Here is a 27655-nt window from a genome sequence, read left to right as displayed (position 1 = left end):
GAATATTTTCTGGGAGCCTGTTTCCCTGTGTGTCCTGTTTCCTTCCTCTGTGTTTTGGTCCCGTTTCACTTCCCGTCTGTGTGTTTCCTTCTGACTGTGATTGGTATCTCCTGGTATGTTCTCATGCATTTTCACCTGTGTCTCGTTTGTGTATCCACCGATCAGCCACAACATTAAAACCACTGACAGGTGAAGTAAATAACATTTAAACCATCTTGTGACAAATCAATGTTCTGCTGGGAAACTTTTGGACCTGTCATTCATGTGGATGTAACTTAGACATGTAGCATCCGTGTAGACCAGACCAAGATACGCTTTCTCAAGATATCGCACCGTAAACGTTAAAGGCTTTCACACTGACATTGGACACATTTGATGAAATTATTATCTGGTTCTAAGCTGGAGCTGAATGCCAGCTGAAGACGCACTGACTGCGATTATTAAAATGAACAAATGGGGCGTTATTGTGAAAGATCGGCGTGTTTACAGGACCAACTTGAGCCTGAGGTAAGTGAGCGTAGGCCGTAAACTTGTCGAGCAGCTTAAGAAAATATGCCTAATTTAAGCAACAATAGAAACCAGCGGGAACGATTCAAAAACACACGGAAACAAAGAGTTTTTAAGCAAGAAAACCGAACTTCCTCCTTCTTGTATATTTCTGAATAATTTATTTAATGAGTGGAACAAGGAAAATTTTCTGCCAATGTAACACAGTTAACATTAATAGTAATTTTATACAAAAAGGCAATTATTTATAAATCAAAAAGTGTTTTTATGTGTACACGGCCATGAACTCAAGCAAATAAATACGTACAGTACAGTTTGTAGCTTCACATTGGTATGCATTGCACTATGTCACACAGCAAACCTACCAACTCTCTTATCTTACACATATATAAATATATACAATATCCAGTTTGCGAATAAACCACATACATTTTCATTTAAGTGCACATTTTTATGATTTCGATATCCCGATTGTCCAACAACCATGCCAGGTCATCAAAACACCAAGAGATAGTCTGTGAAGTCGAAAACACCGTTTATGTACAGATCTATTTACATTCACCATTATAAGAGGTATACTGGCAAATTCAGACAATTACATGAACATCACTGGCAACAAGAGACACGCACAGGACGACGTGGGAGTCTTTAGGGGAACACACCGGGGCTGATTGATGGATCTCTTGTCTGTAGGCTGAATGTGCAGCTTGTTAGTTCAGCTGAGCCGTCTCCGGTCTTTATGGAGGGTGGAAAAGGCCACAAGCTTAACAGACTCGGTAGATACGGAAGAGGACACGGAAGAAAGGAAAAGTGGACTTTATGTGCAATCACGACTGAGAAACTTTTACAAGATCTGGCAAAAGTTTTTCTCCTTCTGTTGGTGATTATGAGGGGAAAAAAAAAAATATGGATGCAGCGTCCCCGGAGGGACGAAGAGAGACAGAGAAAAGTTGGTAAAAAGGATCTCAGTAAACTTTTGTAAGACATTTGAAGATGTTCCATCCTATATGAACATGTGCGTCTCTGTCAAATTTAACCAAAGTAAGATTAGTTATTGTTCAGTTCACAGCCTCATTCCTACCGTACTCTCTGCATTTCTGCACCATTGAAGTTTTCTCTTCTAAAATCTGTTAACTTGCACTGATTTTATGTCTTGAGGCTTTTATATTTGAGGTCAATGTCGGAGTAAAACTGTTCGGGTGTGTTTGTGGCATTTAGCTTAGCGTTTGTAGCTCCATGGCGCTGAGCTGACATTGACCTAAATATAAATGTGGAGCTTTTATATAGTAAGGTGAAGTCAATTCTTATCAGAAGATGAGCCTGGTAACACACCACTTGGATTTCATCATTATATACAGAAAATAATACCTCTTTATGCAGTAGGACAGTCCTACAACCGAGTACCAGTCAACTCCATGTATGATGCATGAATCCAAACATTTGGTCCAGCTTCCATTCTGTTTTATACATGGAAAACCGCATAAAAGTTTCTAAAGATCTTGACCTGTTCTTTTCTTTGATCCTGCGGGAATTCGTATCTATGAGTGGTATCGTTCCTTGCACATGCCTCGAAATTACCAACGCAAGAAAAAACCTTTGTCTGATCAAACTAAAGTTTCCCAAGTTTCTTTATATGCATTTTTGTTCTCTCTGTGTCACTACTTCCGGTGCTCCGTACATAAGAGATGGGCATCGATAGCTGGTTCTTTCAAAGAACCGGTTCCAAGTGGTTCAATTCATCAATATCATCAGCCTCCATGGTTATCGATTCCCCTGATCGATTCTTTTCGTGCCTATTCTTTACATTCTGATCCAGATAGTGGTGGTAATGCACCATTGACTGTATATACTATGGACAAACCCATGACGTCACCCATTGGATTCTGAACCTCGAAAATGAAGCCCTAAGTGGGCGGAGCCTGCGATTGCCATGTTGGATGAGCTTTACTCCGTCCACACTTGGATACTCCAAATATGGACGTGGGGGGTCGTGTCGGACGTTGAGACCTTAATTAGGTAGAATTTTAAACCTTAATAAAAAATAAACGAATGACTTAGAAAAAAACTCACCCTCCGTACAGTTATAATGAATAGTGAAATAAACCATTAAGAACAAAATCATTTTTTGTACAAGGCTGTTAACATGTTTAATATTGCTGTAAAGTTGGGTTTTTTAACATGGGGTTCTATGGGGATTTGCTCCCTTTTGGAGCCACAAGTGGCCACTTGATGAACTGCAGTTCTTTGCACTTTGCATGGGCTTCATGGTTCAGACCTGGAGGTTGCCGCTTGTAATGCACCTTAAAGTTGTTTGCCTACCGCCATAAAACGAAAGAAGAAGAAGAATCTTCACGTCGAAGCACGTCATTCACATCACATGACGACAATGAAGACGCTACGGCAGAGAGACTGAAACGCACCAAAGTGTGGCTTCGCTTCTCCAGAAGAGACTGTGACACCGTAACATACAATTTATGCAGCACTGTAATTTCAAGCAAAGGTGGCAACACCATTTGTCGTCGACGCACGTAAATACCGAGAGTTCCATGTGGTGTCGACAATCTCCGGTCACCGAGTGCAGCTAAGTCTGAGCAGAGCAGAGCAGAGCTAGTGAGGATCCAGTTCAGTTTAGAAACTGAAATTGCTGCTGTTTGCACGAAGCGCCTACTTTTTCACAGGAAGAATTGATAAGGGAATCAATAAAGAATCGGACCGATAAGCAGAATCGATAATGACATCAATATCAACGATAACCTATCGATGCCCATCCCTATCTGTACATGACATGTCAGTATCTGAAAGTGTACACGATCCAAATTACCACCAAAGGCCTGTCCTTCTAATTATTTGAAAGATCAACGGTTTTGCTTTTTTTGATATTTATATTGGCAGCTTGACCCTTTAAGTCAGCGATCAGTGGAGACAATGATGTTTTTCCTGTGCCAGGTAGAGCTGGACGTTCCCTCTTGCATGAAAATGTGGGCGACTTTCAAGCCGGGAACACACGATGACAGCATCTTCGTGACAGGGCCAGTCACCGCTGTCACTTTGCTTTGCTTTGCTTTTACATGCAGGCTCCAATAGCCTCGTCTGACTTGTCATGTTCAGACTCCTCCATTAGAGAAGTCTGAACATGACAGGTGGAGAATTCAGGAGTATTTTTCATAACGGAGGTTTAAGAGTTCAGGCTTGTGTCGGTCTGGCGGAGCATCACCTAGGGAGATCCCTGTGTGTGCATAATGAATCTGAGGATGTTTTAAAGTTAAGTGTAACACGGGGGCTTCTATTTATCCGTTACAGACAATAAACCACAGACTGTCACATAAACTTGCACAAGAGAGTTTTGTATTCCCGACAAAGCTTTACTATTACACTAATAACAACAATCAGTGACTCATTACTGGTAGCGTGGCCATAATGCAACCCAAACGACACAAAGATTCATAGTAATTCAATTTTCTTTACACCGTATGCTCGTGTGCACAATGTTTCGTGACACTTCTTCTTCGGTAAATGTAAACATTCGTGGACTGAACCGCGTAAAAGACGAGTCCTCTCCAGAGTTAGCGTGACGATTAGGCCGAAAGCGTCACTTTAAAGCACGGGAGGCAATCATCACTCAACGGCTCTAGGTAATGAAAAAACATCCCAGGCTCAGGATCGTGCAGGACATGAGGGAGGGACGGCTGCTCTGATAAAAGAGAAGGCAGAAGGGCAATCTGTCTCTTGCGAGAGTGATAGTGCAGAGAAGGGCATTTGTGCTCCAAAGCCGTCGCTGTGAATCAGCGTCACACTGGTCACCCGGTCTGAAGCCTATGTTTATGTCTTGCTTCATTCTGTGGAAAGTTACAATCTTTTCATAATGTGTCGTTTTCACGCTCGTTTCGACAGATATCAGCTTCTCGTTTTATTCTTGGAGCTGCAGGGATCCACTAAGTGATTTTTAATCGGTTCATAATTACATCAGGTCGTGTGTTTGCCAGAACTTAGCTGAACTGCATTGATAGATGACATTTCACTTAGTCTGAGCGCACAGGGAGATTAACCTCCTGAGACCCTGCGTCCTCATATGGGGACGTCAAGTTTTAGGTTTGTGGCAGCTTATTCCGCTTCATTGAAACTTTTATCCTCGTAACTAGATGATAGCAGGTGTTTCAGCGCATTCATTCTGCAGCCGATCACGTCAAGAAAAGCTGACGAAATTTTACGGTTTACAGTAATTTTGGCTATAACTTCGCTAATTAGCAAGTACACGATTGAGGACATTGGGACTTCATTATTTGCAATTCTGCTTTTGCACAGCCATGTACACAGTTTTCTCATTTTCACATGAGAAAACGTTTTCACATTTTGTTTTATAACATTGAGTGAAATTATCCCCATGTCCACGCATGAGGACATTTTTTTTTTTTCAAAGACGATACTTAGCTTTTATAGTTCTTAGGTCCTGCTATTCCCACATAAAGAGAAATGGGGAAACTAAAAATGCAAACAAAAGCTCGGGTCTCAGGAGGTTAATAACCATTGACCGCATGATCCGTAATGACGGGATTTAGCGATTCACCTGTACATATTCAACTGAACTGTGAGAGATGGAAAGTGAACGGTTCTTATTCAAATATGTAAAAGCCGTAAAGTAAAGCGCTTGTATCTTAGTCACTTTTAAAGTCGCATGGAGATTACAAGCTGCTTAGACTCCACACTCGAGCTACACGTCATCAGAGAACGCATGCGCTAACGAGCGAGTGTGCATTTTTATTTATTTATTTTTTTAAACTTTCCGCCTAATGAGAGCATTTTGTACAGCGCATACACGGGGGGGCATGCGTCTCTGTTTCAGGACGAATCATATGCTCGACAAGTCGTCGTGACAGGAGGACGAACCCCGGCGTGTTTTCGGGCTGCATCGCGTCAGCATGGTGATCTGGGTGCTGAAGTTGTTGCTGCTGCTGCCAATAGACGGGTGCTGGTATTTGGTGTCTGAGCTCATGTATCTCTGCAAGTGCCACCGCCGCCACTTCCTCTTGATTTCTCCTTGGACCTGTGTGGCAATAAGAAATTAAGCGGTGTGACTGCGCTCTATGAATCACACGGCAACAAAATACTCAATAAAACAATCCCCACTGCTGGTTCTTAAATGCGGGAGCGCAAAGTATGATTGAAGAAAGCTGCTACAAATCTGTTATCTTTATCGACGCTATGCTGTGAGATAAAGGTTTGTCAGCAATTCACTTCAGTTTTATGTCCTGAGAGCATCGTTTATCTCTTGTTTCCTTTAAAATGTGCAACTGTACCTACATCCACCCCTCAACCTTTCAGTGTTTTATTGCTGTCTAATACATGCACTGAAGAAACATCCACCGTAACATTGATTTTTAAACATACATAAAAGCATTAGGATTTGTTGAAGCTCCATATATTACATTAAGGGAAGTTGGCATGACTACCTAAAGCAAAGCTCAAAGGAGACGGAGATGAAAACGTTGAAAGCGGCCAGAGAAAATTCAAAAAATAACAGATTACCAATATTAAATATAAGCCCTGGCACAAAGATTACTGAAAAGTCAGAGCTGGGGAATTGAACTAAAAAGTAAAAGGAGTTTTTGTAGGATGAAAGAAGAGCAATTTCCTCACCTGAACTCTTTGAAGATGTTTTTTTTTATATATATGTGATTTCTGCACATGTTATTATGTCTGCGCAAACACACGTTTGAAAACCTTTGATTCAAACTAAATTCTGAGCTTTCTACACTTCACCCAGGCAGCGTTTATTCAACCTACTTTCCAGAGATGCATTTTACGTTATCTAGGTAGAGAAAATGTACAAGTCTAGGGGCGGGTATTAGCAAGGACTTCACAATACGATACGTATCATGATGCTTTAGTCACGATAAAAAATTGCAATATTATCACTGAAAAAACAGCATTACTAGAAAGAAGCAAATTATACTTATATTCAAATTATTTATATTAAGAAATATAATATATTGCCATATCGGGATATATTTCCATACCGATACTTTTTCCAACCCCTATACAAGTCTGGGTAATTTTTTTGTTGTTGTGACTCCTCCAGTCCAATATGCCACGCTCGAGTCTTCACGATACCTATCACGATACTTTAGTCATGATACGATACAATGTTGCGATATTATGATATTGTAATATTCCACATAGTTCAGTGAGAAATTTTAAGTTAAAATACACGTTGTATGTATTTACATCAGATGACAGTGATAATTCATCATTGATCCATTTCCAATTTATTGCATTTGTACAGAAATAGTGGTGGGGGAGGTACGGCAATTGTTCACGATTGGCCCAAAACATGACTTTTTCTTTTAAAATCGATATTAAGACAATCAAAATCGATATTGTACCGGAAGACAAAGTATCGAGATATATTGCCATACTGATATTTTTTCCCACCCCTAAACAAATCTGGGTAATTTTTTTGTTGTTGTGACTCCTCCAGTCCAATATGCCACGTTCGAGGCTTCACGATACGTATCACGATACTTTAGTCACGATACGATACAATATTGCGATATTATGATATTGTAATATTCTACATAGTTCACTGAGAAATTTTAAGTGCAGCTTAAAATACATGTTGTATATATGTGCATCAGTGCTAATTCAGTGGACAAATTGAGTCAAAAAACAATATTAATCTAAATGATCCATTTTCAATTTATTGCATTTGTACAGAAAAAGTGGTGGTGGAGGTGTGGAAGTTGTTCATGGCTCAAAACGTGACTTTTTCTTTTAATCAATCGACGTTCAAAATCAATATTGTATCGGAAAAGTATCACAATATATTGCCATATCAATATTTTTTTTTTCCACCCCTATAAAAGCCTGGGTTATTTTATTTTTTTGTTGTTGCTGTGACTCCTCCAGTCCAATATGCCACGCTCAAGGCTTAAGTAATTGAACAGCCTAGTAACACCACCAAGGCTTCACACCTAAAAAGGTGTGCGAGATTAAAACTCGGCCAGCATAGTGTCAAGGCTTGCCATCCAGCACAACAAGTGTGATTCAGCCTGGGTCCAAAATTAATTTGCCCACAGAGAGAGACCACAGAGAATATCTCGCTGCCAAAAATGCTTTTTTTTCCTCCTTTCTTTTATTTTTTTTTTCAGTCATCCACCCTCCGCAGGCAGAAAATCTGCCACAAGGAGAAGAGAATCAAGCTGGTGACTCATACTCAGAGCTCCATCTCACTCTTAGGACTGTGTCTGAATGTAAATGGTGCAACAGAAAAGCTACAATTTTTTTTTTTTTTTTCTGCGTGTGTGTGTGAATGAGCACAGAACTGTGGGCAATCTCTGCTCGGGAAAGGTCGAGGCTTCAACAGTGCGTTACCACTGATGTTTACATCACTGTGAGTGCTGTTCTTACCTCTCCGTTGAGGAAGCAGTAAAGGACCGCGACCACGAAGCCCTAAAGGGAAAGAGGAACACAGGAGAGAGGGCGGTAACAATGAATGTCAGATTAGCTTGTCTTTACAACTGTTTACAACATTCTCGACACATGTAAATGTACTATGGAGACAAAACAGTGTGTACTGTGCTGGGGCTGGTTTATAGTAATAATGAGAGGAATGTGCTGGAGAGGTTTCCTTGGTTTCCAAGCTGTCCATAATGCAGCTGTGCTGTCTGGCCACATTCTCCATCATTCCTCATTATGTGATGAACTGAAATAACACCAGGGCTTTAAATGGCAACACTGAGCATCGAATCAGCCAGGAAAGTGCTCGGAGACCTGCTGTAGTCTCTTGAGCTGAGGCGCTCGCAAGTCCAGGCTGATAGGATGCCAAATTATTACTTTAAAAAGAATGGGTATAACTCCCCTCTTGGCGATAAAATTAAGTTAAAATTTTAGACAGGAAACTCCTTCACTTTCATTACTGTAACGTCCTAAAAAAGTATAATATTCTTGATCTAGACTGCTACCAAATCTTTATGGATGTCTGCCCCGTTTTCAAAGTTTTAAATGCTCTTGCACCACCACCACTGAATGAATTCATGCGGAGGAAAAAACAGTGAAGGACGAAGAGCGGGAGCTCTAACCAGAGGTGACTGTAATGTAGCGAGGGCGTAGAACTAAATTCTCCCAAATGGTCTTATCTGTAAGAGGAACACGTTCCTGGAACAAGTTACCACCACACATCAAAACTGCAACAACTACTAAATACTTTTAAAAAAAAAAATCTCAAACACTGGTTAAAAGTAAATGAGACATGTACTCACATAGCTATAAATATAAATAGCTTTCTTAAGCTGATGCATATATATGCATATATATATTGTGGATCAAATGTTTTGTCATAATGTCTGTTTTGATACTGTCTGTCTGTGTCCTTTTTGTTTTGTTTTCATACTGTCTATGTCTGGTTCTGTGTTGTATGACTGTTGTTTTAAAGTCTTCTCCGTCTGTGTTGTGAAGCTGCCGTGGGACTACGGCTGAAAATTAGCATTTGTGCTAAGTCTGGCGCATTTACACTGATGGCTAACGCATCAATGTTGATTAATGTGCAGGAGTTCAAACATGTTTTTTTTTTTTCTTCCCTAAAAAGCCGGTCATTGTACCTGAAATGATCCCAGAATCAAGTCAAATACGAGCCGCAGGTCGGTCTTCACTTGCTCAGGGATGAACGCAAACACTATGAAGTTGATCCCGAACAGAGGGATCAGAAGCAGCGTTGACTTTGCCAGTCTCCTGAAACAACAAAGACAAATCTCAGACAAATCTCTCCTTCCAACGAAACCTACGCATAGATAGATAGATGTGTTTGCTTTAGTCTGATGAATATATCTATGACAGGACTTTGTTTTTCTTGTTACTCCTGCTCTTCTGTTCTCTTTCCTTCTGCCTCTACCTGGCTGGCCTTAGGCAGACAGGTCCCTCCATATGAGCGGGGTCATGCTCGAGGTTTGTTCCTGTTAAAAAGGAGTTTCTTCTTTGCATCACCTTCAGACTCGCTCTGGAGGTTTCAGGTCTGTTTTTGTAAAACGTCTTGAACAATTTGTAATCTGCCTCTATATGTAACAATAATTAAATGCAACACTGGGGTACTTTTCATTTCACGTCGCGGCTCAGTGGGCCAGAGACGGGCTCAGGGGGAACTTTATTAACAGTGTCGGTGGGAAAATTGCTCATACATTATGGGTGGCTTATGACAGGAAAAACCACTTAAGCGCACGGAGCGCTACGTCGCTGTGTAAAGCAGCTTCCAGACCGCAGTGTGCTCAGCATCACGTCAGCGTCTTTCCTCAAGTCCACCTGCACCACCCAATAAAAGTCACATTTACAGCAGCAGTTCGTGCAAATATTTGCGCCGTGCCCTCAGCTTTTTGAGTTTATCCAAGATAATCTTTGTTTACACTTTGTTGACAGAATGCAGACCAAGACAGTGTCCGCTGACATGGTGCAGACTTTCCCCCAGGCTTCAATAACATTTTATCATCCATTAGCTAATAAATAAAACAAATTTACAGCATGAAAAAGACGTTACATGATACGCACGAGTACTGGTTGGACTCATTTCTTCCAATATCTGGGCAGTTGATCTTCTGGCGAAGTATTCGGATGATGCAGATGAAAAGGATGAAGTTCATCTGTGGAGAATGTTTCATTATGTGAGAACAGTGCTGTCGTGTTTCACCCCTTTGTCTGCTGCAGAGACAAAGACGCCGAGTGAGTCCTGGTGTTTGCTTGAATTACAACAACTAAAGTGGGGACAGCGGCTGGCAAATAACAGAAGATTAGCAATTATTGTCCCGGTGAATTTGGACCTTATCTGAAGAAATTCCCTCAAGGCGCCTCAGATGTCGTATCTGAGCAGCTGGACAGACAATACAGCGACATAATCCCTGCGGCCGCGACTGTCGCCAGCACTGAGACGTTCTGATCGGAGGTTTTCTGATTGCATCTGATACGACCGCGGGGCTGCCCCGCGTGGAAATGAGCATTTCTACATTGTTAATTCGGGCTGGACCTCTGAACTGAACTGGCAACTCACCAGTCGACAGAGAGACAGAGACAGAGACAGAGCGAGTCCCGATCCTCATGTCAAACAACACAAGTGAAGCCACTTCAGGGACGACTAGTGTCAAGTAACTAAACAAAACAAAGCGGGAGAGGATTTAGTTTTGTCAAATCTCAGCTTTCACCCTCTTGTGGGGCCACTTTAGGCCTCGTGTTTGACACCTGTCTTCTAGATGATCATGTTGTTGTGAGAATATTCACATACCTGAACACCCAGATTAGCTAAAACTGCTCTTAGGTTAAATATGAAGCTACAGCTAGCAGGCATGAACTGAGCTTAATGAAACAGTGAAACGGCTCGTCGGGCTCTGACAAATGGAAACAGAGTCTACTTAAAGCTCAGTAAAGCAGGGCTCAGGTGTTTGTTTCTTCTAATTTACTTGATGCATGAAAGGGGCAGCTCAGTTTGCTAGTGACTAAGAGTAAAGACTATACCTGTATCGCTGCCTCAATATTCTTCCTCTATTTGAATATTATTCTTCCTCTGACCTCTCCGTTCTCGGGGCAGGGCGCTGCCTCTTGTGTAGCGCCTATGGAGCAAATTAGCGCTTGCTCAGGGTACCTCAGCCGTGGACTTAGGGGTGTGAGCCGGTGACCCTTTGGTCCTAAGCTGCTCCTTCAACGCCCCATTAGATCCCTCCAAATTAATTTCCTGCACGGTTTTATAATCAAACCTCAGTAGGACAGTTTAGCTAAAAATATGAAAGTCAGAAATGCTAGCAGCTCTCTAATGGCTAAACTTGGGGAAAGAAGGTGTCAGAGCACGATGCTAATACTTCTCTGACTGACAGCGCTAACGTGTTAGTGTGAAGCAGTTTATGTTGGCTTGTTAACATTTACCCCTCTGGCTGACACGTCAAAACCACCGCTAATAAAAAATGAAATAATATAATATAGGAACATAGTTCTGTTCAGATAGAGAATTCGATACCAGTAACAAATTACTCACGAGTAAATATTTACTCGGGGTTTGACAAAACTTTTCATCCAGAAAGGAGCTGCTTAGAAACTATAAACACTTTTGCCTGCACTCAGAAATTTATCATTTATATAATCTGTGCCAAATTAAACAGTTCCGTCCCAAAGAAGATAAAGTATTAATAAAGGTGTGCCAGTTTCTTTTATTTTTTTTTATTAAAAGGAATATTTCACACCGCTCGTGAATACTGAACTTATCTCTACCCTCCTTTTCACACCTCTCCGAGAGCGTTTCCATTTCTCACTCACAGATGTGTTTTCACGATACGGACACACACACACACACACAAAGGCTCACGCCAACGCTGCCAATGTGGATTACAGTCTGTTTTCTTTGCTGGATAAGTGGTTCAATTGATGTGCGCTGTCACACCTTCGTATCTGGGTCTGAGTGTTTCAAACTGCAGCCAGTGGTCTCATAGTTTAGCTTTACATGAAAAATTTAAACAAGGGCAAGCGGCGAACTCTTAGCACGTCGCTTCTGCCCGAAGGAGAAGGAAACCAGCCGAGATGCCCCTCATTGCTGAGCATACACCGATCAGGCATAATATTATGACCACTGACAGGAGACATCTTGGAGACCATCTTGTGACAATTAAATGTTCTGCTGGGAAACTTTTGGACCTGGCATTCATTCGAGTGGATGTTACCACACGACCCCGCTAACCACATTCTGTAGCCAGGACACTCATAGAAGGTTGGGTGACCAGACGTCCTCCTTTGCCCGGACATGTCCTCTTTTCGGGACCTAAAAATGTGTCCGGGCCTAATTTTAAACTTAATTTTTTTTCTACTACTACTAGCCACTAGTCACGCCCTCCCCCCTGGTCAGTTCTATTTTGCATTGAGTGGTGAGGTTAAGTAGAGTGTACGTTTTGGATTGCATGGTCTGCCTGTAGAGTTACTGTCACTGGTGTAAAGCCTTCTCTTTAAACATTTAATTGGACGTTTAATAGCTCAAATTTCCTTGTTTACCACAGGCTAAGCGCAAAGATACCAACAGCATGCAATCACATTCATGATTTCAGTACCAAAGATCAAACTTTATTTAGTTTGCGTATGAAATAAATTAAATATGCAGCATCTTTGCGCTAAGCTAAGCTAAACAGACGCCGGCTACGACTTTATCTTCTCATAACTCTTGGCGGAAGAATAAATACGCAAATTCACCCCTGAATTACATCACAAATCTTCTTCCAACTTTTTTTTTTTTTAGAAAAGTGCGTCTCGGAACAATTCTCCCGACAACCTCGTTGTCTGTCTACCACATTTCGGTAAATGCCAGTAAACATTAGCCTTATCAAAAAGTAGACAGTGACCTGTCAAGAAAAAACAGATGGTGACTGTCTCGCAGACTTTCCAAAGTGAAATGAAAAAGTCATACTAATCTTTCGGTTGAGCTGACATACAAATGCCAAAAAAGGGAAAAGTGTATGAACTTACCAGGATCGACGCCAGAATGGGGGTCTTAATGATCCACCAGAACACATCAGTGTTCTCGATTATATCCCAGCACCTGGCGAAACAATATCAAATAGCAAGATGTAGCATAAACAAAAAAAAAATATATATATATTTTATTCTGAACTCTTGTCTCGGGTGAGTTTCCCTCACCCCACATCATGATAGTAGGCCTTAGCGATGCTCCAAGCTGTGATGAAAATTGCGGGGCCTCCTGGAGATATGAAAAATACACGTGTAAGTGCACCCAAACTTATTACCGCACCGACAAGGTTCACAACAAGTAGTTCATTCTCGGTCTGTGAGGTCTCTTTAATGGCATAAAAAAAAAATTTTAAAAATAGCACGTCCTCACCCCAGCCAATCAGGATGTAAGCCCAGAAGTACTTCCTCTCGGAGAAGAAAGAGACGGCCAACAATGCGTGCAGATAAAGGCCTTCCACGAGCAGCCAGAAGAAACTGGCCATTATGCAGTACTGGAAGAACACAATCACTGCTTTGCAGCCGACCTGAACAGAAAAGCATAAATCATGCATTGATCCTGTGAAACACGCACATGGATATCTATCGAAAATATACGGTTACGATGAAGATAATAAAGTGTGATTTCATTCTCCGCCGTGGCAAAGATTGCACTTAGAAAAACGGGCGGGCGTTCTTTTGTTTTGCTGCAGACAGCAGCGTTCAAACTTCAAAATGAAAACATTAATTCGCTTCAGGGACAATTACGAATACACAAAGCGTGCGCGGTGCGTTATTGTGTTTGAGTATATTGCTTGTGTGTGGCCAACAAAAATGAAAAGCCTTTATCTCAGCAGCTGATGAGATTAAGACTGCTCTTATCAGTGGCTTGCTACTGGTCTAAAATATCAGCGAATGATGCAGTTACAGAGGCAACAGTTGACACCCAGAGAGCTACTTTGTGAAACAAGCTCAATGTCTGATTTTTAAGAAAATATATGCTGTATTACTACAGTGCAGAAATGTTCCAACGGATAACGATATCTGCTCTCGCAGCAGACGCCACAACAGCACAACACTTCCACGAGGACGGCTGATTTCGTTCAAAATTCAGCGCACTTCAGCGCGTTGCTCTTTCGCAACCTCCTCACTTCACAGAAACACACTTTCGCCGTGTACTCCCAAGGCTGACACACGCGCGCAACCACGAACTATACACATGCTGTTAACGAGCCGAACAGCCCGCTCAGATCGTACAGGGGAGGACATGAGGCGGATATTGGGAGAATCAATAAACTGTTCCCCTTTAAAAAACGACCACTTGAGAGCGAATATGTTGAGCACTTTAGCAGCAGATGTGAGACACGGGCTGAAGTGGAAGGAGGAGAAAAAAAAAAGGACAGGGTCTGAAGCACGTCACGTGGTAAAGACCAGCTTAACGGGCGGACGTTCAAGCAGAGACAAGGACAAACCGGTCACAGGGCAAAGTCTAAAATAAAAAAAAAATAAAAAATTGTGACGATGAATGATGAACAAGGGCGGAAAGTGTCACATGAAAAACAAGAGCAATGCCCAGGCCTCTGCAGAGGAGTGGGACGCGTGCATCATTAATCACAAAGACTGAAAAAGTGGACATCGATCTACCACCAGTTTGTAAGTGACTAATGCCGCAGGCGAGCTCATGTGATTCATAACCGGACCAGTAAACTGATTACAGAGCCTCATGTATCTTGTGCAGTGATGTCTGAATATATTTGAATATTAGATCATAGCCCAATGCTCCATTTACTGAGCTATATTCATTTTTTCCCTGAGCATTTCCATTTTAGGGCTCAGATGGAGATATTGGAATATTTACTCACCGCGTGTATTTCACTGCAGTAGTCTGCAGATTTGGAGTTTACATAAAAACGCTATGAAGCGATTTGAATACCATTGGAGATTATCAGAAACCTGGTAGCTCACTCTTTCTTTTCTTTCTCGACTATCTGATATATAATCCTATAACGATCTGAATTAAATTAGCAATGTGGGGACGGCAATCAAGCCTTCAACCGAGAGTTCAACCTTATGCAACCTGGAAATAAGTCACATGGAGTTCCCTATCCGTATAAAACTAGAAACGTGGAGCTTTTGGGAGGAGGATCAGGGGGCAGAGCTCTCGGAAGAAGCCTGGCAAGATGATTTAACCCCTCTACATACCTCTCACTGTGTGCGAGACATGGTTTAATTCAGTTTAAGGTCCTCCATGGTCTTCACTACTCAGGGGATAAACTGGCTGAAATCCTTCACATTCCAGACCCCGCTAGTCCGAGATTGCAAATACGGTCCAAGTTAATTCTAGATTCGTTCTCTTTTTGTCGGAAGTTTCTACAGTGGATAAAATAAACGCTTTCCTTTCTGCCTTTGGAGAAACTTTGAGACAGAATAGTCAGAAACATGCTGACCTGAATCCCTTTTATAGACTTTATTCAAAGTTTTTCCTGCCACTGAAGACTTGAAATTTGGAGGCGTGTACGGTAGCAAGAAGACCCCGTCCTTTCTTTTTTTGTGTCGATCCCTGAGCTGCAGGTGTGCAGCTGTAGGGTGGGGGATTGAAGGGAGCGTGCAGTTGCTTGTGTTCTGCATTGGTTTGTGTCCTGTGTTCACTGCACAGTAAGATGAAAATCTGAAAATAAGGTTTTTACGTGTACGCACTGCCAGGTGGTTTCTATCTGTTCTTTTAACCTACATACCATGTTAACCGTGATATTTTTGAATGACAAATGTCAGCATTAGTAAGAGTATAATCGCCTACAAAATTCTCAATAGAGAGAAGATCTTATTTTAGACATTTACTTTGATCCTAACTATAAATAAAAAACGACTGAATGACCTTATTTTTGAAAATATAGAAGAGAAAACGTAGAACTTTTGAGTCAAGCTGTGCAAATAGGTTATGCATATGACGTCACAGTAAGTGAAGTCTCCATGGTTACGGCCAACCGGTTAAAAAGTGACAGTTGAACATGGAGATTAGCAGCATTAGCTTGAATCATGAGCTTTAATAGCGTCTAAATAGTACAATTAATTTTAAAAAATAGAAGATAAATGACCTGTTGTGCGATTGACTGTACCAACAGATCTATAAAGCATCAGAGATATATTTTTACAGATACCTGCCAAAGAAGTAAACGTCCATGTCGTTGTTTTGGCGTAGTCACGGCCGACAGTAACTATTTCAGTTCAAACAATAAAGAACAATAAAACAATAAACAGAATATTTGCGATCACTCTTCGTCGTCCTTTTAACGCCCGGTCGGATGCTACAGTATTGTGTGGCTAACGTTACTTCTCAGTAAAGCTGTTAGCGTTAGCATTTTTAATTTAGCCGCATTTATCATAACTGAAATGACCTAAAACTAACTGAAACTGAGGCAAACTCACTTTTCCAAATCCATACCACCTCGCATGGATCAATGTCGAGTCCAGTTGTCCTTAATTTGAACTGATAATCCACATTTTTCCCAGACTCGCTGTATTTGCTGCTACATTTCACTATTTTTTTGCCACTGAAGGGGGCGTGGTCATGGGCGGAAGTGACGTCAACCCATACCCTCTGTATCGCAGGGTCAATGTTATTACTATTATTGTTATTTATTATTTATTTATTTTAGTTTATTATAACTATTTTTTTAATATATATATATTTTTTTTACAATGATACTGTATTCTCATTATAATTGCCTACTTATTCTTACATATTCTAATTACCTACATTGCTCTTTGTTCTGAACACTGGTACACTTTGAGTAGAAGCTACAGTAACAAAAAGTAATTTCACCTTGGCATTAATAAAGTAATTCTTATCCTGATTCTGAGTACAGTGTGTGCACTGAATGTGTCTCAGAGCTTCTCCAATCCGGGGTTCGCAGGTTGGACCATAAGAAGGCACTGACGAAATTAAACTGCGGATATTGCTCACTCGGTTGTTGGAAGGGCTGAAGTCAAAAATGAGCCCCAAAATAAATGACCTTGTGTTGTTGTTGTCGATGGGAGTCACTTCTCGAAACACAGAGTTAGAGTTTGGGGCAGCTCATTAAAGCAGCTAGCAGTGGAACTGAAGGACATTTGGTAGTCCTTAATAGACTGATTCCCACTTTCACATGTTGAGAGGAATAAAATGGACCCTGATGTGTCGCCTGAACCTTTTCTTCTAGTTAAATGCGTGCAAATCAGTACAGTTTTTTTTAAAAAGCCAGCGGAAGGAATGATGAAATGTTTCGCATGGTGGAAAAACACACATACACAGAGACATACCCCGAATAATGTCTTTGTTATATGCTTTGGCAGAGTGGTCATATCACAGATTAATCTAATGGGTAACCATGGCAAACATCCAGCTCCAGAAAAGAGGCAATGAACCAAACACCTACACAATCGACGCACACAACGGTAACCGGGCCTACAGTTGTAGTAAAAGCAATGACGGGGTCACAGTGGGCACTGTCGCACCAAACCCGTCTCTTTAATGTTTTTTTCAGCCGACCCATGACAGCAGCTGGCTTGTGTCAACCCAACGGGTCCATTAACAGGCTGGAGCCGGCCAGAGAGCTCACTAATAAAAACACTGGGAGGCTCCTCTTGTCGTGCGCCCACATTGTGAAACATGAGGTTTATGTTACATTACGTTCTCATTTCCTGAGCTGGAGAGTCATTTTTTTTTTTGTGTTTACTTTGGTGCATTTAGGTGCTTTTAAGTCGGAATGTGGAAACAACACGGACGTTAAAAACAAGACGCGATGTGTTCTCTGCACGGATTCACAGCCGCTTTCCGTATTTATGTGACGAGGAAGAGCAGGAGGAAGCTGACCAGTGGAGCCGTGACATAGTGTTACTTCAGTCATACGCCCGTTAATCGGAAAGCGCCTACGTTTTCTCAAAGCTGCGCTGTATGTTTCTGTGTGTATGTAACTTCACAAATTTGGTTTTCACACAGATTTTCTCAGGCTATATATTTATAATTCTTCTGAAATCCCATGAACACACAAAGATGGTCTATGTTTCTCTATTTTGACACATTTGTACGGTAGGCCTAAGCGCCCATGCATTCATAGATACTATTTCCTCCGTTTTCATGTGATCACGAGTTAATTCCTCTGTTTTCTCAAAATCTCAAGTTGTTTATCTCGTTATCTCAGCAAAGCAAAGTTTTGTTTTCTCAATCGTGATCGTTTTCTAGTAAACACTAAAGCACAAGACAGATAGCTCAACTTACAGTAGACTATTGCATAAGGTTATAATATTGTTATAAGGGCATCTCTTGAATTAAACATATCGAGATCTCGAGAAAACAAAACATAACGAGATAATTAACTGGTCATCACAAGAAAACAGAAAAAAATAATATGTAAACGCATGGCCACTTTGGGCTTCCGTACATTTTCTACTATATTTATCTTAAAGTATGCAGATGCAATAGTTACTCTGCATTAAAACATAAAAAAACATGATGCAGTGTAATTTTATTTTCTTTGAGTAACTTTTTTGACTTTTTGAAAGTCAAAAAGTCGAATGCCGAAACAACAGGGGCACAACAAACAAGATACGTTGCATTTTCTGCACACATTCACAGCTGCTTCACGTATTTATGTGACAATGAAGAGCAAAGGAAAAAACTAAACTAAATTAAAGAAAACATGTTTACTACGTGCAGAGCCATCCATCGTCCATCGTACAAGTTATTCCATAAATTAGAGCTGAACATAAAAATCGTAACGAGTTTATAAAATAATATATGCAGATAAACTGCAACTGTCAAAAGTCACTGTGTTAATAACAAGGAACATTAACCTACATAATCACCACACTCTGATGCCATATTTCTTCTGTTTAGTGATGTGACTATTAAAGGCAAATGTGCGCTGAAACTGCACCGTGTGCGGGAAGTAAACACGTTCCAACGAGATGTTTTCGCTGAATGAAAAAAAGGCATCCGCTGAACCTTCCCCGGCAGAAGTACACTTTCAGGTCCTTATCAAGGTATAAACAGGCAGCAAGTGAATGAACATAGTGAATAAAGTTTAAATGTTAATTACACTTAATGCGGTACACTCGGGGCGGTAAATAAAGAACGTACTTGAACTTCATGTATATATTAAGGATTTTGCTGACGGCATTCAAAAAAATATATGCAAGAGCATCAAAACACTTTCATTCAATTCACACTGATGCGAAGACATGCATATATCATTTGCATGGCCGTATTAATCAGCTAAAGGGGCCCTGGGCAAATATGATCACCCCGGCCCCCCATTAACCCCCAATCACAGATTCTGCCTCCTTTATGTGCAGCTCCTTTACAATGAAATGCTACCTCACTAAATGCATTAATTTAGGAACATGCAATGCAACTTCCAAGCTTAAAAAATTACAACCAGATCTCTTGCTGAGCTCAACTACTTTCGGTCTTCATGGACAACTTTGAGCTCCAAACACTCACATCGAACAGCAGCGTCTCAGAAAGTTAACTCACAGAGCCTGAGGAGCAGTTGTCCACCTCCCCGACCTCATAGAGGACCACGTCCTTTATGAACACAGCGATGGCCTTCAGGATAAACGACACGAACAGATGCATGTGGATGTAGTTCCTTGTGCAGTGGAGCTTCCTGGGACACACGGAGGAGAAAGAAGACAGCACAATCAAGACAAAGAGATGAGACACACACACACACACACTTTGATAAAGAGGGCCTTCATGCTAATAATCCAATGTCCTTGGAGTTAATAGCTTAAAATGACAGCAAATAAGAGGCTGAATTAAACCCTAATTAAGCCCCTCAGTTCCCTTCGTCAGTGTGTGGGTGGATTTCCTTCAGAGTGCAGTGAATGCTTTTTCATGGTCCTTCACATGCCTCGACAATAAAGACAAGAGGTGAAGATTTCCAAATTGCCTGTCAGAAATATTCTGAAGCATCAATTTTCAAATCCCCCTTCACCTCCCGATTGAATTATAAAAGTGGATTCAATGATTATGAAGGGAGACAGGTGTTTTTTTTTTTAATTTAATTTTTATTTTATTTTATGCAATAATGCTGTTTCCCGGGGTGATGAGATAGTTGTGATAGATGTGATGAGCCCAATCACTTAATGGCCCCTCTGGAATCATTAGAGTTTCATTTAACTTCATCTCAAACACGGCGCAGGTTGTTAACATTCTGTCACATCTCTTTAAAAGGACTATTGGTGAACGCTCTTATCCAGGTTATATACGCGTCCAAAACTATTTCATTAAATGTCTGCTTTCATTTGGCATTGATTTAATGAGCCTTTTTGTGTCCTGAATGAAACTAATGTAATAAGTGATATAAACTGTTATATTTTGTGTAACATATGAAAGATTTTTTTCTGTTAAATAATTGTGCATTTATTTGCGTTTTTTTTAGCTTTTTCATAGATATTGGTGTGGCGTGAAGTGTTATTTGCCTATTGTGAACATCTCTGGGTGACCCAATAACAGCTGCTGCCTAATTTGGTGATTACAAACGCAGCTTACATGCATACTTGCATAAACCTGATGAAGGCGAGAAGCAAAACACACCGTTGCAGTAAAGTGAAAGTTTTTATTCTGCAGCTGTTGCGTACAATTTATATTTTAAAAATGTCGAATGCGTAGTTAAGTCTCAAATGCAATTCAACAATGCAAACACTTAACTCACTAAACCAATCCACTTGTTAATTAACCATCTGGTGACAATACCCACTGACAAACACACAAAAATGCTTTAGGAAGAACAGACCGAGGTGTTGACCTGGCCTCCAGATTCACTAGATCTCTGTGGGATGATTCACACCCTGGACACAGTGGACAGTTTTCTTTTAGACAGTGTTTACATTTCAAGACGCTGATCTTTGTTTTTCACTCTGTGGTGTGTTTCAGGAACAGGTGTGACGCTCAGTTTCCCCCCACGTCGTCCTCCTTCTGACTCAAATCTGCGGGTTGCTTGGATTTCACACCTTCACACGTTCCAGTTTATCCTCCCGACCTTGGCCTGCGTCCTGGGTCCGGACACGTGAGAGTGAACGAAACTCTCTCAGGTGCTGTTTTTTTTGCCGGAAGCGTGAAAGGTACCTGCGATCAACTCAGCGGCGCGCGCTGCGACGTTAGACGCGTGGAAAAAGCTGCCGCGGTTTCTTTGCAAAAACAAGAGATGAATTGATGCGTCCGTCCGTGACCGCGACTGAAATGAACGGGCGAGAGCTGAAAGAAAACACTTATTCCATCAAATTACTGTGAAGGGCATGAAATGGGCACAGAGGACGTTTTTTTTTTTTTTCCCCCGCAACAGAACAAACAGCTTGTTTACAGTGTGTTCATGGGACAAAAGGCAGTCGGCAACAATAGACAGAAAAAACTCGACTTCCCTTTCATTTACAGACTCCTTCTCTTCTCATTTTCTTGTAATCCTCCGATGTTAAAAGTTCAACGAAAAGAGAAAATGAGATCCTTCCGAGGAACATTATTATTATGCGTGCAACATATATTGTCTAATCTTTGTTCTTTGGATTCATCTCGAAACCGCCGCTGCTTTTGAAGAGCGAATAAAAAAAATAAAAAATAATAAAACAAAACTGTCTCCTTAATCCCTTCAGAAGCTCAACCTCTAAACTCCTCCACGTTTGAGTGACAGTTTATTTAATTTAGAAAGGATTTGTATCTCCCCTCCCATCTATCATCTATCAGTTTAATACAAGCCCGCTGTTCGAACTCAGCTGTGAGGCCGCGCTGATCGGAGATGATGAAATCCCGCTGGAAAGAGGCGTGACGTGGGAGTCTAGAATTTGTTATGTTGTCACATCACCCAGCGGGAACGACGACGACGACGTTAGAGTAAGCTGATTGATTATTCTCCGTCTTTTTAAAGAACCGATGAGCACACGAGCCGGGTTAATCTTTGAGGGATTAGTGTGGAGTTTGAAAGGGGTGAAGGATTGCTGGTAAAATAAAAGGTTACTTGACTACAGGTGGAGCCAGAATTCAAAAAGACACTTTCATTTTCTTATTAATTCATAAATAAGGTCAAAACCTGGCAACACCTTTGATATTGTTAGAACTCAAGGAAGGAAACCAGATATGGTGTCCTGCTATAAATATCAAGACATATGGATAGATGTCTTTTAAACCTCAAGTATAAGGGTTGAAGTTAGGGTTTTATTTTAGAAACAGGAGTTGTTTCTCCTTTGAGGACAGAAAGAAATTTCTTTACCTCTTCTCGATCATGGGGATATTTTATATATGAATGGTGCAGCCCATTGTTTGAGGATGTTGAACACCGTCATCTTTGCTAGGCAAGCTCCCTTCTTATATTTGCTCTTTGATTGCTCAGATAGTTGGTGGTAGATGTAGCTTGTTTTCCAACATGTTATACTACTGTACGTACCAAGTGTAAGGACTGAATTGCTTGGCTCCTCTCACCTGGAACAGACGTCAAATAGACCTGTTTTACTGTCTAATTTTAAAAGTTCTCATTACCCTCAATGATAAAAACGTAGCTATTTTAATGTTATCATTTGCATTGGATTAATATTACTTTTAATGTATTTGTTGTTGTTGTTTGTATCCCATCTGTGACTTTTTATGCTGCTGCTAGTTTAGTCGGGTCTCCCTTGAAAATTAGATCATTGATCTCAATGGGACTAACCTGGTTTTGCAATTTTGCAGTATTTTTCCTGCTCATCTTGGGTCTGTGTGGTTGTTGTTGTTTTATATTCTGCACCCGAGATGAGCTTTTGGACATTGGGTTACGTTTCTCAGACACTTTAAGACTGTTACACCATCACCGCTGCACTAATGGACTGTTCTGCACGCGCACACCTTAAATGATCTTTGCAAAGTACTATGCACCAAATATTGCATAATAGCCATTGCTTATTATTTATGCACGGTTTAATGTTCTGCATCTGTATTTTGTCTCACTTAATTTATCATCTACCATTTACTCTAGTATGAATTATGTTATAGTTCCTGTGTATACTCTACTTACTTACAAATCCACCTGTAATTGCATGCAAGGCGTGCATTTTCATTTTGAAAAAAAGAGAATAAGAATAATCAGTAGAAAACAATACAGAGATCCAACCAATCCATTATTGCTGTAAGTTAGTAGATTAATAGGTTACAGTATTCTGCAAATTATGTTTAAAGCTCATAAAAAAAACATTCAGAAAGCAAGTTTAACTTAAAAAGAACAGAGAACCAAAGATTCTAAAGTCATGGTTGTGTTTCTGTGAAAGGAATCAGTTTATGAAACAATCTGAACAAAGAAACCAAAGAATCCAAATTTACATTTAAATGAACATTTAAAGCCAGTAAGTTTAAAGCCATTTTTGTTTGTATGATGGAATTCTATCTTGGGACTAAAATGGAAACGTGACAGTCAGTGTCGGCCAATGCCTATTTTATTTAATTTTATTATTATCATTATGTTGTTATTTTTCATTATTATTATTTATGTTCTTTGTAAAGTGATTCTTAGGGGAAATTATATAATACTCTTCTTCTTTCTGCTCCCTTTCATTCAGATTTGGGTATGTTTGTGTTTATATTGAACTGTTTTAATCAATGAATGAAATAAAAAACTAAACTAAAACTATATGTTTATAGTAGCTCAATCATTCATTGTTTATATTCTGCTCACTCACTTGTAAATATGGTCTCACCTGCACATAAATATTGTCCATATGCAATAAAAAAAATAATAATACCACACTATTTATGCTGCATGCACTTCATGCTTGTTGCACTTCTGATTAGATGCTAATGTGCATTTCATTGCCTTAATGTCTAATGACAATAAATATGAATCAAATCTAATCTAGGAGTTTGTTATTTTGACTAATAATAATTAAACCAGGAGCCTTTCAGATTAATCAGGCTGTGGCATATTTCATGAGGAAAATGAAGAAAAATAAGACAAAATGACAAAAAAAAATGACAAAACCACTTTGCCTCATAGTCAAAGAGCGACAATGTAGATGTTTTCTTGTCTGACTGAGCGATGTAGCTGTATCTCCACGTACCTGAAGATGCAGAGGATCACAATGGCTGTGGTGAGAGAGATGAGCGAAACGCTGTGGCCGATTGTGTAGCCGATCTTCACTTGCCAAAAGAACTTTCCCTGAGAAAGAGAAGGAAACGAGGCGACGTCTTAGTGAGCTGAACAAACATGTGAAATGCTTCAGCCTGGCAAGTAGTAACAAACACACTAAAATTTTTAACACCACCTTCATCGGAACAGATGAAGAGCGGAGGCGATTTATAAGGAAAATTAAAAGCGATAACGTTCATTAACTCAAACATATGTGATGAGGCACAAGGCGTCCAGAGTGAGCTCCTGAATACCATCTTTCTTGTTCTAAATAAGTAATAAAAAGTCTCCTTAAGTGATCCACCAGGGACAAAACATGAAGTTAAATTTACTGACTCCCGTAACCTTCTAGTGCTGCAAGTAAAGATCTGGTGGGCTGCAGCCCTCCCCCTTTCCCTAATAAGAATCAATAAAATACATCTTAATAGCATGGATTTTGGAAAGTGCAGGTTTTAGCACATCCAGACCCTTCCAGGGCAGCTTCACCGTGTTACTGCCGGGCCACTGTCTGTTTAGCGCTTGATGAAAATGAAATTTTGAGTTCTGCATCCAGCGCGGAGGAGCTATCAAGTATGCAGAAAGACAGACATCGAATTCCTTTTAGAGAACTTCACCACCCAGGTCCCTCCTGACTGCCACTGTGGCATACTAATGAGGCGGCCAGTGTGACTCAGAGAGACGAGTATGCCGCAAAAAAAAAGAAAGAAAAAAAAAGCTTTTACCACCCTGTAGTGCTCATCCACTCTTCACCCTGCTCCACCTTCATCATCGGAGACAAGCAAAGCCAACCCAAATAAGACCCACATTTAATGCATTTATTCTCATCTTAACCCCTGGAGACTTTATGAATAACCTCCAGTGACTCATGACGCCTGATGATAAGATGCTCGGCCTCGTCAATGAAAACCCTTCAAGACACGTGCGTGCTCCGGAAAACAGCAAACAATACTCTCTTGCTGCTGTTTTCATTTTTAATGATTGAATGTTTCTGGCTTTTATGTCATGAATTCTTCAGTTTGAAGGAAAAAAAATAATTTTTTTGGAGGCACACAAAGCTAAAAAAAAAAAGGCAAAAAGTAAATAGGTACAAGCCTGCTATAGGCTAATTGCTGCATGGGTGATTATCTTTCGGACGGCAGCAAGTTATTAAACCCCAACTGATGCAATGAGTAGCTTCTAATTTCTTCAACAACCATGTGGTTCATCCCTTGGTGGTGGAAAAGATGTTAGTCTGTTTGAGAACGGTCAAATCGTTGGCATGCATCAAGCAGAGAAAACATCTAAGGAGATTTACACGGTGCTAAAATTGGGTTAAGAACTGTCCAGTGCTGCATTATTAAAAACTGGAAGGATAGTGGGGAAGAAACGTGGTCTTGACTGATCTTGATCGGCGATCGCTTAGAAGTTTGATGAAATCAAACTCAGAAAAACACGAGTAGAACTCAGGGCTGAGTTTAATAGTGAAAGTAGGAGAATTTCTGCACGTACAATGTGAAGGAAACTCAAGGGACTGGGACTGAACAGCCTTAAGAAAACCACTAATCAGTGAGGCTAACCGGGAAAAAAAGGCTTCGATTTGCTAGGGGTCATGAAGATTGGACTCTGGAGGAATAGAAGAAGGTCATGTGGGATAATGAGTCCATGTTTACTCTGGGGCATCAAGGTAAGAAGAAGTGAAAATTCAGGTGTTTTTTCATTTTTTAATACATCACAGTAATATGCAACATATCTTAGCCTTCATGTTAGCGCAGATTATGGTTACGAAAATTACATTAAAATACAATGAATGCAAATGAAAGAGCTTCATAATTACTACGTTACTAAGTTAATCACCAGCTACAGATCTTCTCACCTAACTCTCAACAAATTATTCATTTTTAATACTTAAGACCCTGCATCCTCATACGAGGACATTAAGTTTTTCATTCTACAGCTAATAACGGAACAAAAGTGGACAAGGTACAGCGAAAAAATTCTACAACTGAAACTTGTTTATTTGGGCTTATTAACTTTTCTAGTTTGATATGAAGGCGTAAATTGAACTAATGACAACAGTAGCAAGCTACGTCGCTAATTGCCAAGGACTTGTTTGAGGACATTGGGATTTCATCGTTTGCAATTCTGTCTTTGCACAGCCATGTTCAGGTATTAAAATAAATAGGTTTATATTTTTTTTTCTTCCTGCTCAAAGATGATGGTTAGTTTTTACATGTCTTATAGGTCCTTCTAATCCCAAATACGTTGAAAAATTTAAAAATCGGAGCAAATAAAAGCTCAGATCTCAGGTGGTTAATATATAATATAAAGATTAATGATGATGATCAATGAGCTAAATTTCCTTTCCAAAGCCCTCAATGCTAAGAGCATTATAATGTACAGTCGGTAATGCTGCCGAAGCTGTAAATTACCCAGTCATTGGAAGCAGCACGATGCAACTGAGCAAATATGAGGGAAACAGCAGAGTCCAGAAACAATCAATAAAGACATTTTCCTGATAGAACTAACAACACCCACCCACAGAGAGAAGAAAAGATGTTCTCGTTCAATTCTTCCGGCCCACTGGCTCTAGAGATATTCCCCCGCTGCGCTGCTGCGTTCGCTCACTATGAGACCCTCGCTTTACTCACATCATCGCTCGTGCTGTTGACATTGTATCCGCAGTTCACGGCGATGTCGAGGGGATGCATCTCGGTCCAGCCGTCTGCTGTGCAGGTTTTAGAGAGGTTACCTGGAGACAGAGAGAAGAAATGAAGGGGTCACAGCCGACACCGGGGCACATTTCTCTTTCATCTGCCCACCAAGTTAGTTCAAAATTCAAAACACTCGCTGTAAGAGACACGCCGTGACTCTTCCGGTGACCTCTAACTGGATTGTTAAATTCGCTTCAACCAGCAAGAAAACTTTGAAACCCACAAAGGGTTGTGTGACTTTCTCATTCTAAATGCGAGCCACTATTGACTCGTGTATTATCTGCGAACGCAGACAGACACGCAGCTGCTCCAGATATTGACAAAGTGATTTTTATCTTGCCGCGCGTCCAACACCCAACTACAGATTACCATGCTCCAAGAAATGGCCGTGTGAGGAAATATTACCAGGCCCACACAGTGATGTTTTAATTCAACAACTCCAGCTCGAGACATTTTTGACCGTTTACACAGTGCAAATTTACTTTTCCATTCACAGTGTGACGAGAAATGCATCACGGGCCTGGATCGCGTTGAAAGGCAAACCAATCAGAGCTGAATGAAGTGGTAAATTTGCTGTATTTACTACAAAGAAGGCAGCTGTGCAAAGCGAAGCATTCTGACACCAGAGAGAGGGATTTGATTCCTGATCTCCGGGATTCAGGCAACAATATCACAAACCATAACAATGTCCAATCCGTTTTCAGACTTTAACTGGCGCATATAGTCTTTTGTCTATCTCACACAGACGATCTAGTATCTAGAATTAATTAAAACAGTAAGATCAATTTCATCTTATAAAGCTCAGCCTAAATTAAATCAGGTAGACTGTGTTTAACTTCATTCACAACTTTCTCCAACTCTCAGCACCTGAATAAAGAT

General features: G+C 40.6%; 1 protein-coding gene across 2 annotated transcripts in view; it reads right to left on the bottom strand.

Annotated features, from left to right (window-relative positions):
- Positions 1-2495: 2495 nt before the first annotated feature.
- The window catches only part of vipr1b (vasoactive intestinal peptide receptor 1b), a 74774-nt gene continuing 49614 nt past the window's right edge, over positions 2496-27655 (bottom strand). For both annotated transcript variants that reach the window (XM_047568893.1, XM_047568892.1), the window contains exons 4-13: positions 26714-26814; positions 24019-24116; positions 19475-19607; positions 13355-13508; positions 13153-13213; positions 12982-13054; positions 10039-10130; positions 9102-9231; positions 7912-7953; positions 2496-5548 (exon numbers count right to left, since the gene is read on the bottom strand). In XM_047568893.1, coding sequence (XP_047424849.1) covers positions 5354-5548; positions 7912-7953; positions 9102-9231; positions 10039-10130; positions 12982-13054; positions 13153-13213; positions 13355-13508; positions 19475-19607; positions 24019-24116; positions 26714-26814 — 1079 coding nt within the window. In that variant the 3' untranslated portion in view covers positions 2496-5353. The remainder of the gene's footprint in view (positions 5549-7911; positions 7954-9101; positions 9232-10038; positions 10131-12981; positions 13055-13152; positions 13214-13354; positions 13509-19474; positions 19608-24018; positions 24117-26713; positions 26815-27655) is intronic.

The sequence above is a fragment of the Mugil cephalus genome, chromosome 18, assembly GCF_022458985.1.
Source record: "Mugil cephalus isolate CIBA_MC_2020 chromosome 18, CIBA_Mcephalus_1.1, whole genome shotgun sequence".
Taxonomy (NCBI): Eukaryota; Metazoa; Chordata; class Actinopteri; order Mugiliformes; family Mugilidae; genus Mugil; species Mugil cephalus.
This window is presented reverse-complemented; position numbering and strand designations above follow the sequence as displayed.